Source organism: Aspergillus undulatus, assembly GCF_047715775.1.
Source record: "Aspergillus undulatus strain CBS 261.88 unplaced genomic scaffold BDV17scaffold_46, whole genome shotgun sequence".
Classification (NCBI taxonomy): domain Eukaryota; kingdom Fungi; phylum Ascomycota; class Eurotiomycetes; order Eurotiales; family Aspergillaceae; genus Aspergillus; species Aspergillus undulatus.
This window is the reverse complement of record NW_027396650.1, coordinates 89,844-107,434: the sequence shown is the minus strand read 5'-3', so window position 1 is coordinate 107,434 and position 17,591 is coordinate 89,844. Positions and strand designations below refer to the sequence as shown.

Genomic DNA, 17,591 nt, shown 5'->3' with positions numbered 1-17,591 from the left:
CAAGCCGCCTCTTGTCTGGACGAGGTTTACCTCGGATCTACTCCGGGCTACGTCAAGAGTATAGACACTCTGCGACAGGCTTATCCACGGCGGAGGTGCAAATGGGGGCGTTTGCGGGGATCAGAGTAACCCCACGTTAACTGGAAGCGTGGGGAAAACTTCTGAGGAAGCTTGGATCGGCATATCTGCGAGAGGACAGTGTACCAGTTGGTCCTATAGGATCTCAGTAACACAGAGGGAGTCAATGAGGTGCGAGCGTGGGTGCCGCGAGAGCTCGGACGAGGGCCGATGAAGCTGGCTGGGACAATGACCTGATAGGTGGAAAAACTGATGGAAGAGCAGGAGAAAGAGGAGAAGACGGACTGATGAACGAGAGAAGAGGGAGAAGAGACAAGGAAAAAAGAGGAAGGGAGCTGCAGTGGGTGGGGCATTTGCGGGGAGAATCCGGGGATAAACCCACTCCTACTACTGTCTACTCCGGCTCCGAGGAGTTGATAAGCATAGAATCACTGACTTTTATTCAGCTATTATTTTTGTCCTACTTCTCTCTTCGTATCATATGATCACCCTATATTTATCTCATCTTATCGTCTGTTGAAGTTCAGGTAGCGAGCCTAGATCTGTTAGCAAGTGACCCTGAATCACTGGGCAAAGACTCACAGCCAGGAATAAGATAATCAGATTCGATCCCACAAAAGCCGCATAAATCCCCAAGTCCCTCCATCTGTTGTCGAAGCGCATCTCGAACGCTTGGTAATATTCATCCCCAACCCTATACGCGCAGTACTCGCAATCTTGCGTGGCATTGTTGGCCAAATACCCGATCCCACCTCTCGCAAAGAATGCCTGCATATACTCACCACAATTTTGGCCTTCGGGAGCCTGGAATCTGTTATACTCAGCAGGTGTACAGACAACAGGCCGCTCATGCAGCTCCGTCGTGACCATCCCGCTGATGATGCGGGTGAACGGGTCGAGCTCGTAAAACCAGGCGCGCCAAAATCCTGGCATTTGCGGCTTGGGAATCATGACTCCGCAGAACAAGCTGAATAAAATCATGAGTGGTGGATTGCACTGGGACGCGATCATACTGTTCGGGGTCAGAGCCTGGACCATCTGGCCTAGGGAGACAGCGAACAGTTGGGTAATCATGATCATGAAGAACTGGTAGCCTGCTCGATCGGGGGCGCCCTGGAATCCGGGTATGTAGTAGAGAAACACGAAAAAGATGATAGCGCACAAAATGCAGTACGGAATCTCAGCAATAACCATAGATACTGCAAAAGCAAAGCTCTTGTATGTCTTTGACGCTGCTTCTCGATAGAAGATTAAGCGCGACATTTCGTATCGAGGCTCGACCTGTTGAATAATAATAATCGGAATAACGGTGACATTGAATAGGACGAAGATTCGGTATTGCAGCGAAGCACGGGAGTTGTCAAGCTGCAAGAATGCAAGGCCGGTAATCAAGGAGATGCTGATGTGGGTAAAAAGCCGTGTAAAACAGTACTTGTGAGACCGCCAGAAGACGATATTAGTCCGCTTGCAAACGGTCTTGATTTGATGCCAAAGCGGCGTTGCGTATTCCTTGTCAGCTGTCTCTGTCGCCTGATTCTGACGAACCTCTGACCGTCTAGCCTTTATCTCGACAATTTCGAGCTTGAGACTCTCCCGTTCCGGCGAGACTCTCCAGAATTCAACCCAGTCACGACTACCCAGATGGCGAGTTTGACCTGCGCCGATGGCATCAAGCATCCACTCAGCGGGGTTGGCATCAGGTGGACACTCTGCGCCGTTGCGCCGGAAATAAGCCCGCAGGATGCTCGAGTCTTCACCAATGTCGCCGAAATACACACATTCTCCTCCGCTCTTGAGCAACAGGAGCCGGTCAAAGTTCTCGAACAGTGCAGAGTTTGGCTGGTGGATTGTACACAGGATAGCTTGGCCGGCAGCAGCAAGCTTGCGTAGGAATCGAACAACTGCTTTTGTTAGAAACGAAAGACATATTCCATCGAGGTAACTTACTATTGAAAGCGGATTGACTGTCAAGCCCAGAAGTAGGCTCGTCCAAGAACAAGAGCATTTCTGGCTTCGCGGCCAGTTCGACACCAATGGTAACGCGCTTCCTCTCCTCGACGGATAGACCAGTCTCGGGAGTGCCAATGGCGGCATCTGCGAGGTTCTCCAGCTCCAATAGCGACAGGATTTCTTCTACATATGCATACTTTTCCGTCTGCGGGACGTCATATGACTGACGAAGGTCGGCAGAGAAGCGCAGTGCCTCGCGGACTGTCTGGTTTGGTTCATGCACATCCATCTGCTCCGCATACGAAGTGCCTCGCTGGAAAGACGTGCCGGGCTTAGCACCATCGACCAAGATATCACCGCCTATCACGCCAATGTTCTTCCTTGCTGCGAGAACGTCCAGTAGGGTTGTCTTACCCGCCCCAGACGCGCCCATCAAGGCTGTAAGCTTACCAGGTTGGACGTATCCATAGATGTTGTGGAGCAGCCGGCGAGTTCCAGACGGCACGGGGACGTCGTAGCATACGTCCTCCCATGTTAAAACAGGCTTCGAAGTGACAGGAACATCAGCTCCAGGGGCACTCAGGTCTTTCGATTGTCGAGTAGCGCGCCTTCCCTCCAGCTCCTGGTTTAGTCGCTTTCGCTCGGCATTCTCCTTTTGGTAATAGGTGACCGTCTTGCCGCCGGCATTAAATCGGACCACTTCGCCAAAGTACAAGTTCATCGCCAGGAAGAAGACTATGAGAGCAATCATGATCCCAAAGTTACGCCAGAGATCTGCCCGATTGTAATTGAATGTGGTTGACACATAGCTCTCACCTTGAATTATTGGAGAACCTGCCTCGCCACCCGCAAGTGTGCACACTTGGTGGCTCATATCAGTATATCCCTCGCCGTTAGGAATCAGCGATTCGCTGGTGCATGTCATATTGAGGCTTTTGAATTCATTGACCATCAAGCTAGCGAACCCTAGTCCGAAAGGGTTGATGTAGTAGAACCATCGTAGCCAGACCTGCGCGCTCGGCCATTGAACAAGATATCCGGAAGTCAAGATGAACAAGGTGATCAGAATCGAGACAAAGTTCATTGCGTGGTCAAATGCAGGTGATAAGCAGCCGATGGTTCTGAAGATGACCGTCATGTTGATATAGCCCGTAAAAATGAGCAGCACGAAAATGAAGAAGGCACCTGCATCCCGAACAAGGCCGCACATAAAGTAGACGATGATACTGAAGACGAGAATTCTGGCAATGGCAAATGTAGCATCAACGAATATCTGCGCTATGAAAAGCGCGCTTGGTCGGTAGAAAGTAAATTGACGGTGTTTGTTCACTAGGGCTCGCCCCATCATTGTCGAAGCAAGCTCGGAAAACGCCTGGAATCCGTTGAAAAGAAAGCTTGTAAATAGTAGGCCGCCTCTGGTGAACGCACCAGCACTAGTCTTGGGAAGGTTCAGCCAAACGGTCCCAAGGACAATGGCAACGCCCGTGGAGGTGATCCAAGAAACATTCAGGGCAAACTTGTCCTGCCACTTGATAAGGAATTGACGCCGTATCAAGGCCCAGACCTGCAGGTAATATGGGATGGAGTAGACCGACGATTTGGAGGTGAATTTGCGCTTTGCTTCTCGGTTGGCAATTTCAAAGTCTTCGTAGACATCTTTCTCGTGTTGTATCTGCTGCCGGTAGTCGTTCATCTCCGTGGCGAGTCTCTGGTTATAGGAGGACTCGTCAAAAGCGGTTGCAAGAGCTTCAGGTGTAGACGGGACATTAGTCTCGTCCCATCCTTCCTTATACTCCCGCTCGAATGGATCTGTACAAGATGTGAGATAGTCTGGCGTGGTCTGGCGAGGCTTTTCCTTGAATCCGAGATCCTCAAAGTACGCTCGTGCCTCGCTGGCAGGGCCGAAGAAGACTTGTCTACCGCTATCAATCACCAGGACCTTGTCGAACTGCTTATAGATACTTTCTGAGGCTTGATACAGTGAGACGAAGGTCGTGGTTTTGTAAATATTCGTCATAATGCGCAGCGACTTGGCGAAATCAAGGGCAGTCGAGGCATCGAGACCGCGCGTAGAATTATCCCACGCCAGAACGGTAGCCGATGTGATCATCATTTCTGCAATACTGACTCGACGCTTTTCGCCGCCGGAAACGCCTCGAATAAATTGGTTTCCTACGACGGTATTGGCAGTGTGTTCGATATTGAACATTTTCAGCAACATGTGAATCACTTTGTCTTTGAATTCTTCCTTCGACACACCCACTGGCCGCTTGCCAGGAGTCTTTGTATCTAACGCGAAGCCAAGTGTTTGCTTGACGGTCAGGGTGGGTTGGTGGACATCATCTTCTTGGTTATAGACGGCCTCGCCACGGAATCGTTTCGAGAAGGTATCGTGGTCGAACGGGCCATATAGAACCTCACCATCTACCGTGGTGTAGCCAAAGCGTTGGTTTGTGATTGCTTTCAAGAATGTGGTACAGCCAGATCCGGGCCGCCCAAGAACGAGTACCATTTCACCGGCTCGTAGCACGCCGCGGAAGTCCTTGAGAATGTCGATCTCCTTGCCTTTCTTGCTATGTCCGGTCCAGTCCATGATACGTCCGGGAACATTAAGGAAGTCCACGATGGCGTCGGGGAAGGTTTTGATGAAGCTTTTGGAGCCGCCGATTCCACGAACTGTAAGATTGTCCCAGATAACGCCTGCAGAATCAGCATGAGACTACGGTGGCGGGCGTCGGGAACTCACCAATGTGTTTGGCCTTGATCCCAGCTTCTAGCTCCGCTGCTTGATTGCCCCGAAGAGCAGTTTCGAGATCCCAAGACTCAACAGAGTCGGTTGAGCTGGCAGATTTCTCTACATCCTTGCTGTGAACTTCATTCTTCGACACCCTAGAAGCGTGCTTTGAGAGCCGCTGAGTCTGGTAGGAGATCTTGGAAAGCTCCCTGTTCAGCTCAGCAAACTCATGCTCAGCCCTCTCAACATTAACGCCAAGGTTATGAGAGACATCACCCTGGGGATTGTTATGTCGAATCCATTCGCGATTCTCTTCGTAGCTTGAGTCGATGGTATTCGCATCTGACCCAGTAGATGCTCCCGGTCTCTCTTTTTCGTCCATGGCCGTGAGAGCACGCTAGTGCTATATCAGCAGTGTTGTACGGACACACGAGCTTGGGGGAGAATATGAGACAAGAAGGAATACGAATTATCCGGGGAAATTTATCATAGCGAGAAAAAACTTCCAGAAGTTAGCCGGAGATAAAGGCCCTAAGCCGAAAAGCAGAAGCGCAGAAACTTAGCAGTAGGAGTTATAACCTTATAGTAGTTAAGCGAGAGGGCGATTAGACAGGGAGGAGGAGGGTGGCACGAAAATGCATCCTGCCCTGCTCCAGACCCAGGCACCCCACATGGAATACTAGTCCAGCGGTTTGAAGTCCAGACTAAGGGGGTAGTTTATTCGACGGCTTCATACTGGGCACGGACACAGCAAGGGATGCATGTGTTGAGCCCTTGAGGGTCTGTTTAGGCAGCGTCTGCAAACATTCGCAGCTTCATGTGAGCTATCACTGGCAATTTCATCTGAATCATGGTTTGGAGACATCGGGGACCGCTTGAGGAAGTTGAGCCATTAGAATTTTCCACGCTAAGGCACAGAAGGTGGCATTCACTCACCAGGCAAAGCCCAACAGTCCTTGGGGAAAGGTCGGCAGTTGCCGACAACCGGCTGGGCCTGCCATAGCGACTCGACGGAGACGAGATGCCAAGCTGCTGAGCGCGTGTCAAATTTCAAACCAAGCTATTATCCAGGATAAGGATTAATAATCGACCAAGCCGAGCTTTGTGAGTCAGACTCGGGGGAGAATAATGGCCCCGGATGATGTGGGGGGTGATATTTTCGAGAGGTTGGAGAAGAACAATTGCTCCGGACAAAGGCCGCCGTTGATGGGATTAACCTCAATTCTTTCCGCATTGGGCAATATTCTACGCTCACCTCCTCAGTCGAGAATGGCTCGAGGTACAGGTCACTTGTCTCCGCTTACAGGCCCCTAAGCTAATAAAGTAACTAACTTCATTGCTGCTCTACCTCTTAATCACATTCCTGAAGGTCCCTAACCAGGACTCTATCCCCTAACCTCTACCCTAAATTACTTAGCCTGACCCTAACAGAAGTATAGTGACTTAAAAGGATAACTACTTAATCAGGTATAGTGGCCTGTAAGCTTAGACAAGTGGCCTGTACCTCGAGCCATTCTCCTCAGTGCCTTTGTTCTCTTCTCTTCCTGTTCGCCACTACAACTCCGTTCACGGAACAAACACTGACTTCCCTCAAGCCACAGCATGCAGCCTGCATTGCGTAGCATTTTCTCAACCACTCAGAGCACAACCCTGCAGCCAGGATTTGGATGTCACAAAAACAAAAACGTGGAGTCGGAGGCGCTGCACTTGCAGCTCTCACCGCATGACCAGAAAGCATGGATCCCTGGACAAAAGGCATACCTCTTGTTAAGCCGAGTCTCCGAATCTCGATTGCCGGGGAAATCAACATGCACGGTCCTCATCTAGTGTTTGCCACTTTCGTATAGTGAGGCTTCAAAGGTCAGGACGAGGGTCCAATCCAATTTGACTCAGTCGATGACTTTAATCAGTCTTCTGATCCATCAATGATGCAAAAGACCATTCGGGGAGTGCTGATCTTGGTCTTTGAGTGATTTTTATTCTCATCGTGATATAGTGTTCAAGAATTCCAAGCTAATTATAGGGCATGTTAATCATAAGGCGTGATGCGCCTTCTAACGGTAGGCATTGAAACATTCTCATTGGCATTCTCTCGGGGGCTATCTGAAACCCTGTGTCAATACATATACGAGCCTGCGGTAATTGAGCCCGAGTCACTGCAAAAGACTGTAGGCTCTTGACTGTTGTAGGTATGCATGCCCGTTGGCAATTCTTGGCTGAGGGATACTATAAATCTTGGGCTAATCGCAGGGCGCACTCCGCCTTGTCACAAATGACAACCCCCTTCTAACAAGTTGCGCCCTTGGACGAATGCAGGATATCAAATCTCTCCCAAGGTCTCGATCATCGGCTATTGGAGATGTCTTGCAGGTAGAAGTTGACACAGAAAGCCCGCAATCGGAGCTGCGTCAGCAAGAGTAGATATAGATGCTATGCATATATATACCGAGTAACCATACAAACAAGAAACCAAATGCCTTGAGTTCTTAGAGCCCAAGGACCTGATGTAATAACAGGAACCTCAAATTCCAATCAGCCCACCGACTAAGCAGAGCCTTCCTCTTTGATATGATGCCTCCCAACAATAGTCAAAAACACCTGATCGAGCGTCGTCTGACTCACAGAATAATGCTCCACCCCCAGCGCAGCCTTATTCTGCTCGAGCTTAGAGAAGAGCTTGCTTACGCCGCTTCTCACTCTGAGGTTCTCGGACCCCGTGCCGGTCGTCGTTCCCGAGCTCATAAGTGTCGACATTCCAGAGTGAGAAGAGATCGGCTGAATCTCAGCCTCGTCACTGGTCTCTATGTCGCAGGGGGTCAAGCTTTGGCTGTCCCCGTTGGGTTGGAACATGTCTGCCGGGACGCTGAAGCGTAGCTGTCCGTGATATGTGTTCTGCTCAATGACGGCACCCCGGAAGGTATCCATCACCCAGTCGCGGATTCTCTCCATATCCTCGTCACTGGTATGTGGTGCTTGTGCGTGAACAATATGCACGTGGTACATGTTCCCATATTTGGAACGTAAAGCGTCCGTTGTCCCCAGTGCAAGCATACGCCGAGCCATGATTCCAGCGCGATGGGCGAGCGCATCTGCTTCTTCCATGGAGTGTGTTGTGAGGACTATGGCGCGTCCCGGTGCGACGGCCGCCAGTGTCCGCCACATAACGCGCTTCGAGGCAGCGTCCATACCGGAGGAGGGTTCGTCCAGGAGCAGAACGGAGGGGTTGCCCATTAGCGCGATACCTAAGGACAGTTTGCGCTTGTTGCCACCGGAAAGCTTCGTCGCCATGCGGTGTTTGAAGGGCGTGAGACCGACGGCGCGGATGACTTCACGGACATTGCGGGTGATGTCTGGCACGCCGCGGATGCGGGCGTAGAAGACGAGGTGCTCGAGAACTGTCATTTGGTCCATTGCATCAAATTGCGGGCAAACACCTAGGCGCGACCGTGCGGCTGCGCGCTGTTTCAAAACAGAGATATTATCGACCAGAATTTGACCGCCGTTGCGTGTTGGCTGAATGTCACCGCGGACTAGGGAGATGGTTGTTGTTTTGCCGGCACCGTTGGGTCCGAGTAGGGCGAAGACCTCGCCGGCCGCGACGCCAAAAGTGATATCTTCGACAGCGACAAATTTTTTGAACGTCTTGCTGACGTGCAGCAGGCGTAGGTTGTCTTTTGAGTCGGACACACGGGTAATCTCCTCCGCAATCTCGCGGGCAACTTGTTCTTTCTCTTCAACGTCGTTCGCTTTGGACTTGGACTTTAGGCAAGAGACGAGGGGGGAGCCGCTTTCAATCCATACCAAGAGAGCGAACAGGAAGATAGACTGGGTAGTGAGATAGAGAATTGGTCCTCCGTACAGACCTATCTCGCCTGGGTAAGAGGCTATCTCTCGACCTGCTTCGCCCCGGCAGAGGATTGAGAATAAGTTCAAGGATGTAAACAAGGCTCGGAGCAGGTTTCCGGACGGTGAGATGAGGGCGATAGTGTAATGAGTAACGTCGATGTAGGAGTCAATTTTGTCAGTCGGGGCGTAAGTGAGTACGCACATATACGCAATGAAGTAGATAAGGAATGCGACACACTGCCCGCCGGCCGCAAAAGCAAAAGCTGCAAGCTGCGACTTCGTAAAGAGCGACACCAAGTAAGCGCATAGCGTACTGCACAAGCCATAGAGGAAGAAAACCACAAAAAGGTATTCGATGTGATACCAGATGTCGGACACGGCCCTGAAAATTATAACTGCAAGGACGCTGGATGCTAAAACAATGCAGAAGTCGAAGGATGTATACGCCAGCCACAAGGATAGGCCCCTGACACCGTTGCTAAAATGCAATGCGCGGACATTCCGGAGGCGCTCAATGGTCGGATATAATGCGAAGAAAGCCGGATAGACTGACATAGCAAGGCCAAAGTACACGATAAGCTGTAGGACATCGAAGAAATCGGGCATCGAAGGAATGTCAAAAAATTCGAATCCTATATTGATATTCATTCCAGTCAAAAGTCGATCTAGCACATTCTGCGTGATCGCAGCAAGAGGGAAGTTGGCATTATCCCCTTTCCAAGCAATTGTGGGCTGCCATAGATCATCCCCAAGATAGACACCACCAGGAGTGACATTGGCATAGTTGGCTTCAATATAGTTCTCGAATTCTGGATAGGTGACGACCGTATTGAAATGGGATCCATTGTTAGATGGCTGGCCTGTATTGTCGGAATCACTTGGGTCGACATCAAGTCTATCACTCATAGAGGCAACAAAGCTCTCGAGAAGTTCTGGCTGTACTCTGGCAGAGGGCCCAAGAACGAGCAGTAGATCGTTCCATTGATCCGCGATTGTGGATTCAGGTGTACGGTAGGAATCTTCCCCTGAACACCCCGGCTTCGGGACTCCTTGAAGGAACAATGTCACAAGCCCTGCTGCAACCACAGGGATCAGAAAAGCCGCGAGGTAAGGCAGAGGGTTTCGGCGGAGGATAGTCAACCTTTTGCGGAACAGGTGCCACGTCTGGAGCACTAACCCGATACGGCGACCAGTCATGAGTTGTAGCGAGTCGGCATTTCCATCATTGTCTCGAGCAGATACAAAATCACTACTGCCGCCTTCTTTCTTCGGGATTTCTGCGTCCAGTTCACTCGCAACCTTGAGGAAAACATCTTCGATCGTAGGCCCGCTAACACGATACTCGGTGACGCCCTCGTGCTCCAAGTCCGACACGAATTGGGCCGCTTCCGCGGAACCTTGGACCGTGTACACCGTTTCGTCAAAATGGGCCTCCTTTGCAATACCTTGAAACCGAGTTTGAGCTGCCCGTTCGGATCCTGGTACATTGAGAACATGAATTCGATAACCGGAGCCGAGTTGATTCTTCAGCCCAACACTCGATCCATTAGCCTTCAAGACACCTTTCGAGAGAATTGCAATATGGTCAGCAAGCAAATCCGCTTCGTCCAGGAAGTGGGTAGTCAGTATGATTGTTCTCGATCCTCTCTCGGCCAGCAAGATATCCCATATCTTTCTTCGGGATATTGGATCAAGGCCAGATGAAACCTCGTCCACACAGCAGACTGAAGAGCCACCAATAAACATCATCGCCAGTTGGACTTTTCTCTTTTGCCCACCAGAGAGCGTCTTCGAACGTGCTTTAATCTTGTTCTTGAGATCGCAATCCTCCAGAAGCTGCATGATCTGTCCGTGCGTATCGGCTTTCCCAGTCGATTTCAGTTTGCTAAAAATGGTCACATGCTCCTTGACGGTCAAATTGTCCCAGAGCACGTTCTTTTGTGGACAAAAACCAAATCTCGGTTCCTTTCTGCTGTAATTTATGTTGATATCTCCCGAGGACAACTTCGAGAGGCCTGCAATAGCATCGAGGGTAGTAGATTTGCCCGATCCGTTGGCTCCTAGCAGGACCATTATTTGCCCTTTGTTGACATCTATCGAAAGATTATCAACAGCATGCACAGTCTGACGGTTGCTACCGAACCACCTTCCAATTGTCTGGTAAAACCATCCCGGTCTGTAAATCTTGGTAAAGTTGCGAATACTCAGTGCAACAGAGGCATCGGAATTGAAAGAATGTCGACTTTTCGATGCAGTACCATATAACATACGCTCCACCGCGGCGGCTAGAATTGGGTAGGCAATAATCTGGACAATTAGAAGCACCCACAGGGCTATGCCGGGGAGGCTCCATGGGTTGCTTGGCGCTGCTTCTGTTAGCGAGGCGGCGAGGTTCTCTCTTTCCCACCGAGCCACAAAGATAGAGAAGTAGACGTAATTCATGGAAGGAAACAGGAGGGCAAGGATAACGACCGCCCCATTACTTCTCGCTGGCACCATCTGGGCTACAACGCCTAGAAGGAGGCATGCAAGGACGACGGAAATGCCACTGAGCTGTGCTCTCTTGAAGAATGAAGCACCGAATATTGAAAAGGAAGATAGAGCAAGGCCAGTGAGTATATGGTATACCAGCGTGATGCCGGCCGATGTCCTGCTGTATACGCCGGCTTTCAAGATTGCCCCCATAATTATCCAGCCCGGGCCATAAACAATATCCAGGGCGAGATGTGATGCGCAAAACCGGGCTGCCTGAGACATCCAGGGAGACGAGTTCGGCATCATACAATCAATCAACTGGCTCATGCCCAGTTCCCGCTCCATGGCGATTAGACCAGTAAGTTGGTATGTCACGCCCACTATGCCTATGAATATGGCGATGGCTATAACATCGATGATTGCTCCCATATAGCGCGTCCGGATTTGGTCCTCCCGCTCTTCTTCGTTCAGGGACGTATACGGATATTCCAGTGTCTGAGATATGTTAGTTGAGCCCAGGCGCTAGTAAGCCAAGGTGGGAAGACCTCTTCTGGAAGATTGTTGGAATCAAACGACGTATTGGTACGAGCAATGGCCCAATCAATAGAACGCTGGAAAGGAAGGAGATATATCTGCTGATCGTTGCTGGAGCTCTGCACATCAATACCCTCGCCCAAGACTGCGTCTGTTCTGATTGTATAGTTCCAGGCTTCGTCCGGGCCCTCTGTTGGAGACGAATAGAATATGGCGGCCGCAATGCATCTGGACATTCCACGAAGGGATGTTCGACAGAGCTCTCGCATCTTTGCTTCATCGGAAAGTATATGGACTTCATATTGACTCGCCCTCGCTGGCTCCGCGACCTCGTTGATTACCTGCTCGATCGGACCATCAACAAGACCGTTGTCAACGAAGATTAACCTATTCCTTCCCGCGCCAGCGAATTCCAGCGCATCAGAGAACGACTGAACGCGAGTTGGATTGCCAATACCGTAGGTTGCTGGCTCAATGAACAGGTTTCGCGCATATGATCTGTAATAATATGGTTAGACGTGCATTGGAGTCCTGATGTATGGTGAGACTTCGGACATGAAGGCCACAAAGCATACTGGCAGAACCAGTGCTCGAAGAACTGTCGTAAAGAAAGGACGAACAAGGACAACAAGCAGATTCTTAATCGTCAAAGTCCACGTCTGCCGAAAGAAGAGGAACATCTTCTCTGAGGGCCTTGTGCGTGTCGGCGTGACCCGACAGCATACAAAGGGGACTCAAAACGAGGAGCGCCAGCGACTGTCGAAAACGTCACACGAGCCGGATTATGTATGGAGGGAAATAGATAAAAGCCATCATCTTTAGGCTAACAGGTTTCTGCCGAGCAGAGCGAACTGTTGCCAATGCTTTGTCTTGCGGTTATTAGAGTAGAAGACCAGCCCTGATTTCTTGTCCAGCCATAATGATCTTTGTCTAGAATCCATCCCGAAGGAATCGATTGCGTTTGGCAAATTGACCGTCTGAAATTGGTCCAATCAACTCACCAGGCGTCTGGTGAATCTTTCTCGCGACTGTAACTGACCAAGGCATGGCGCGGTCATAGTGTATTGGCGCCCAGAACTTAGGCTGGATGGGGGCCCCGCTCTTGATTGAGCATGGATGATCATCCCGGAGAATTCGTCAAAAAGAAGCAAACCAGCCTTAGCAACGGAGATCGCTGTAGGTGACGGCAATTTGAGAGCCTCGCAATCGAGAGTGTTGTCAGGATGCGTTTGGTGTTGTGCGGGGAAGAGCCGCCGTTTCCTCGTTCCGACTGCCCATACTCTTCATGTGCTTGACACGCGAGGGAGGTTGGGGGTACGTAGGCAGTCCGCAAGGATCGAGCTATAGAAAGTGTTCTCATCTTGGTCATGGCCTTCTGACTCTCTCAATGAACGCCCTGGATAATTGGGGCTAAGCTTCTGTCTAGTGTGACTGCCGGCTGAATAGGTCGAGAACAGCTTCAAGAAGCCGAAGAAAAGATATAGTCATATTCACGATTCAATGTACATAATGCTGGTAGTAATACAAAGGCAAATCAACAATCAAAAAGGTGTATGTGCTAATCACCTCTTCTTCTTCCCGCTCTTCCCGCTCTTCCCGCCGACCGATACTTGTCCTGTCATGGCAGATTTTTGTCGCAAGTAGTTCGCCACGATGTTTTCGACGCTGCGCCTGTCGTGCTTGGGTTTTCTGAAACGGGCTGTCAGTCGAGACACTCGGAACTAAAGCGCTTGCACGGCACCCGGGCAGGGGAATGGAGTAAGATACGCACCTCATGTAATACAGCCGGGCTCTTCTCTTCCTCTTCTCTGCTCTCTGGACGATCTCGACACCCTCCACATTCAAACTGAAGGCCTTGACAACCATTTCGACACCAACCCTCGTAAGCTCGTTACGCAGTAAGAATGAGGTGTCAACGCCGCGCAGTTTGATACTCAAACAGACACCGGAAAATGGATCGCCGTTTTTGAAAGTGACTCGTACAATATCGCCAACCTTCACACTTCGGGTGCTCCGACGGTAGTCGAAAAGCGCCCTGCGTTCCCCCGTAGGGTCGAGTATAGCCAATTCGGATTCTCTGACTGTCGCTAACGGATCCTTGCACACGGCGCGAGACGAGGGCGGAGGAGGGTAGATCTTGATCTTCTTGGGCTCTACAAAATGTGTTAGTGGGATGAAAGAGCCAGAGGACCGAAAGGTATATACCGTGAGGTCTCAATCGTTCGGGTAACTGAGAGAGGAACTGCTTGGGGAGGCTTGCAGGTAGAGGCACAGGCTCGGGCTTCGGTGTATATGCCGTCGAGATCGTCCTGAATTGAGACTGAAATAAGGGCTGATGCTTCGCCAGCGACCTCATGCAGCCCAGCTGCCGGGTCAAATGTGAGACGCTTGCCATGGCTGCGTATGACGGTTGATGTCGAACAATGTTACCCGTGGCTGGCGAAGGACAATTATCACAAGGCGGAACCAAATTTCTGCCGACTGCGGTTGGTCACCACCACCGCCAGGAACTTTTCTGCCGCCTACAACTCCGCGCGACACCAGCGACTATTGCTCGACTCTGCAGAAGAAATTCATTACACAATTGTCAAATTCAAGTTCTTCTTCTGAATACAGACTGTCTCAGTGCTCATTACGCATAAAAATGGCGCACAACGCCCTGGGCAGACTGCTCCGCTGCCGAAGCCCCAACGCCCTCCAGCAGTCGATCAGCCTTATTCAAAAGCGAGCATGGTCAGCAAGATGTGAGAAACCTCCTTCTCAATTCGTTTGTCCAATGCTCTTCACATGGAATCGTCATGCTAACCTCAGGACAGCTATCCCTTCGTTCATGCCGACATCATCCCGCGAACTCAATGACACCCTAAACCGTTTCCGCGACGAGCTGTTCATTCCACATGCGCTCAACGACAACCAACGGAACCTGATGTATAAATCCCGCCACCAGCACAAAATCCAGGAACACCCGATTGTTGTACCCATAGGCGAGAAAGAAGAACCCTATCAGCTTCGCCCAATCGACCCATTCAAAACACCAACAAGGAAGGATGCGGTTCGCGTTATCAACCTCATGGCCGAGACACGAAATTGGTCCAACCTGGTCATCTTTCTTACTGGGCTTTACAAGTCTGGCATGAGCCTCCGTAACAGACAATTTGAACGGCTGATTAGGAAAGCTGGAGAGACCAACGGCCTGGGTCCCCTCTTGATGGCTGCGCAGCAGGCAAAGGAGACACACCTCACTCTCGATGACACCCACCGTGTCGATCGACTCTTCTTCCAACTTCATCTGGAGGCTCAACAAACTGATTTCACCGGCCCCGAGCTCCTGAAGATCCTTCGCATTGCAAAATCATTTGTTGTTCTGATGGAGGCCCCGGAACATGCCGTTGCTGAACCAGAGAGAGACCCCAAGAGGGCTCCCCTCGTCGCTGCAACTCTGCTAGAACTTAGCGCGGCCAGCGCCCTGGCAGGTCAAAATACTGTCGTAGTCAGTGGACTTGAGTCCCTAGTCCAGCGTCTTGCTGCGAGCTTGAAAGCGGCGAACCTCAGCACCAGTGAGCGATCTTGGGTTGCTCTGGATCACCTCCTGCAACAGCTTGTGCCGGCTTACAACGGATTGAAGCTTGCGCTCAAAGTGGATGGTATCACGAGCAATCGGGCGGTTGCGCAACAAGCCAGGTCTAGCATGAATGAGGTCGGGGCAATTATCGGAAAGATAAAGAGCGCCCCGCCCGAACATGTTGTGGAGAAGCCTACCATCGGTCTGATTCAGGCTCAATTGCTGCACTAGGGCTGAATTTGAGCTTCTTTTTCATCTTTGTATACCATTGTATATTAGTTCTCAAAGCATTTATTACCACAAGCTATGCCTATCGCGAAGGATTTTCTCATACTATTGGCGCTGAAACGTTGAAATACGCTATATCCTGATTATTGCACAGGCCGCAATGTAAACACTCAAACAGAAATAATTCCGAAAGATTCGTTGCAGAGTTTGTAGAGGTCATTGCTAGCACCTTTTCAGGAGCACAAATCAAAGGTATTGTCATCACGGATACGAGCCTGCACCGGCAAGGTCGTCTTTCCACCAATAACTGAGGGACCAGAAACCGTGAGCTAGCAAAGCAATTAGTGATGACTCGTAAGGCAATTGGCTATCCTGAATAAACTTACCTGGCCTTGCTCCGATTCGTCAGATATGCCAGTGAGGTGAACCTCAACCGTGCTTAATGGTGCACCGAAGTGGCTCGGTCCGTCAAAACGGCGATAATCGAAGACATTGGTCTGCACAATGGCACCAGCAACACCTGGGCCAGTCAGGGCGTACACCACACGGGCTCCAGTGAGTACACGAAGATCGGTCAACTGCTCGTGGTCTAAACGGACATCGGAAGTCTCGTCGATGCGGTGTGCGATGCAGAGCAGGCGAAGTCTATCAAGTGAAAGCTCCGCGGTGGGTCCGACGGCTGCGAGCTTGCTGAAGAAGCCCTGAGAAGGCATGTTCCCTGCATCGAGTGACCGCACCTGGAACCAGCGGGCCACTGAGGACAGAAGCCCGGAGTGAGGCTTCATGAACTTGGCGTGATACTCGGATATCGTGCGGGAGGACGCGATGATGACAGTTGGGGACACCCCAACGGTAGCGAGAGCGAAGTCAACGTTTTCCCCGGCAACGGAGTTAAGAGCCACGGAGGCGTTGGTAAACAGGGCACCGAAAACCTGGCAAAGGGGGTACAGCCGCGAAAGTGAATCAATCGAGAGAACCAAGTCGTCACTGTTGAGTCGCTGAGTTCGAGGAAAGGAGTAGATTAAGCCGGCAATGCCTGCCACTATGTTCTGTTTAGATGATCGAATGATCGTCAGCACTAGTTGTCGTAGCAGAACATTAGGAGGGATACCTCTAGTCCATATTCGACAAATTCACCCGACCACAAAGTGGACAAGGTAGGAGACGGAGAGCTAGGGTCCCATTCAGGAACTTCCAGCCCAGTCAGTTCCTTCTTTTCATCCACAAGCTCATGCCATACGGCCACATCTAGGTGGTCTTCGACCTCTTTGGGAACATCATTCCAATCCATGTGTCGGCTCCCAGGCTTCGCTACCCAGATGACATGGTTGAGCTGTTTGTTCTTTCCAGCAATCTCGGGAAGATCGACCGCACCCGCCTCGGAAATCAATGAATCCGCCTGAGACTTTTGAAGAAGCCCAGACAATTGTTCAGCAGCAAGATTGTGGGGGACGAGGACGACCTTGAATCCATAGAAAGCTCCAGCTAACGCGGTCGTTAGCATATTCTGCAGGTCAAAGCTGGAGGGCGCGAGCGCTTACCGAAGATAGAGGCCAAAAGCTCAACGGAATCTGTCAAACAAACGGCAACGATTTTGGCGTTTGCTGACTGTAGACGTCTTCCGATAACATTGATCTCAGCCGTAATCTGATCCAAGGAGTGTTCCATCGCTTGTCTGCCTAGCACCGTAAAGATCTTGCCCTGCTTACCAGGGGCAGTGCTATTTTCTTCGACCTTCCCCCGTACTGCGGCTTTCCAGACATCACGCAAGTCACCATTGCGTCCGCTTGTCCATTTTGGAGCATCAGGGTCCTTCACATTCAAACCAGATCTGAGCGGGAATCCATGCGGAGTCTCCAGGCTGCGGTGAGCAGCAGACTCGCCTGGCTGTCGTACAGGAAATGCAGTCGATTGACGAGCAAGTAAGAAGGGGTGAATTTCGGGGTCTCTGGAGGTGACGAACGAGACAACGGCGAGGGTGACAATAGCGCCGGCGATCAAGCTGGTATACAGGTTCCAGTCAGCTAGTACATCGCCGACCAAGCCATCCAGCTTCCCAGGTATTGTTGCCCCGGATGTCATTTTGTATAGCTTGATGAATGGATCCGCCGTATCAACGTAAAGACATCGATCGGTCTTCGCTCCCAGACAAAGTGGATGTAAGATAGGCAGCGAAGTGTCGGA

General features: G+C 50.9%; 5 protein-coding genes across 5 annotated transcripts; 1 reads left to right on the top strand and 4 right to left on the bottom strand.

The window, feature by feature from the left end:
* Nucleotides 1-9: 9 nt before the first annotated feature.
* On the bottom strand, nucleotides 10-5,873 carry BDV17DRAFT_270389 (putative ABC transporter). The gene is made up of 6 exons (XM_073758687.1): nucleotides 5,699-5,873; nucleotides 4,775-5,636; nucleotides 2,026-4,728; nucleotides 661-1,979; nucleotides 515-614; nucleotides 10-213 (listed from the first exon to the last, which is right to left on the bottom strand). Exons 2-5 carry the CDS (start codon nucleotides 5,142-5,144, stop codon nucleotides 585-587), a joined length of 4,422 nt encoding a protein of 1,473 aa, XP_073612900.1. The 5' UTR covers nucleotides 5,145-5,636; nucleotides 5,699-5,873; the 3' UTR covers nucleotides 10-213; nucleotides 515-584.
* Nucleotides 5,874-6,939: 1,066 nt separating this feature from the next.
* BDV17DRAFT_160748 (putative ABC transporter) lies at nucleotides 6,940-12,563 on the bottom strand. Its single transcript, XM_073754667.1, has 3 exons — nucleotides 12,173-12,563; nucleotides 11,629-12,115; nucleotides 6,940-11,578 (listed from the first exon to the last, which is right to left on the bottom strand). Exons 1-3 carry the CDS (start codon nucleotides 12,295-12,297, stop codon nucleotides 7,307-7,309), a joined length of 4,884 nt encoding a protein of 1,627 aa, XP_073612899.1. The 5' UTR covers nucleotides 12,298-12,563; the 3' UTR covers nucleotides 6,940-7,306.
* A 1-nt stretch (nucleotide 12,564) lies between these two features.
* BDV17DRAFT_270384 (uncharacterized protein) lies at nucleotides 12,565-13,086 on the bottom strand. The gene has a single exon (XM_073758686.1). It carries the CDS (start codon nucleotides 12,984-12,986, stop codon nucleotides 12,738-12,740), a length of 249 nt encoding a protein of 82 aa, XP_073612898.1. The 5' UTR covers nucleotides 12,987-13,086; the 3' UTR covers nucleotides 12,565-12,737.
* A 1,175-nt stretch (nucleotides 13,087-14,261) lies between these two features.
* Nucleotides 14,262-15,410, top strand: BDV17DRAFT_293874 (uncharacterized protein; the record flags this gene model as incomplete). The annotated part of the gene is made up of 2 exons (XM_073762716.1): nucleotides 14,262-14,361; nucleotides 14,434-15,410. 2 exons carry the CDS (start codon nucleotides 14,262-14,264, stop codon nucleotides 15,408-15,410), a joined length of 1,077 nt encoding a protein of 358 aa, XP_073612897.1.
* Nucleotides 15,411-15,440: 30 nt separating this feature from the next.
* BDV17DRAFT_160721 (uncharacterized protein) lies at nucleotides 15,441-17,575 on the bottom strand. Its single transcript, XM_073754666.1, has 4 exons — nucleotides 16,949-17,575; nucleotides 16,519-16,892; nucleotides 15,794-16,456; nucleotides 15,441-15,736 (listed from the first exon to the last, which is right to left on the bottom strand). Exons 1-4 carry the CDS (start codon nucleotides 17,487-17,489, stop codon nucleotides 15,641-15,643), a joined length of 1,674 nt encoding a protein of 557 aa, XP_073612896.1. The 5' UTR covers nucleotides 17,490-17,575; the 3' UTR covers nucleotides 15,441-15,640.
* Between the last annotated feature and the right edge of the window lie 16 nt (nucleotides 17,576-17,591).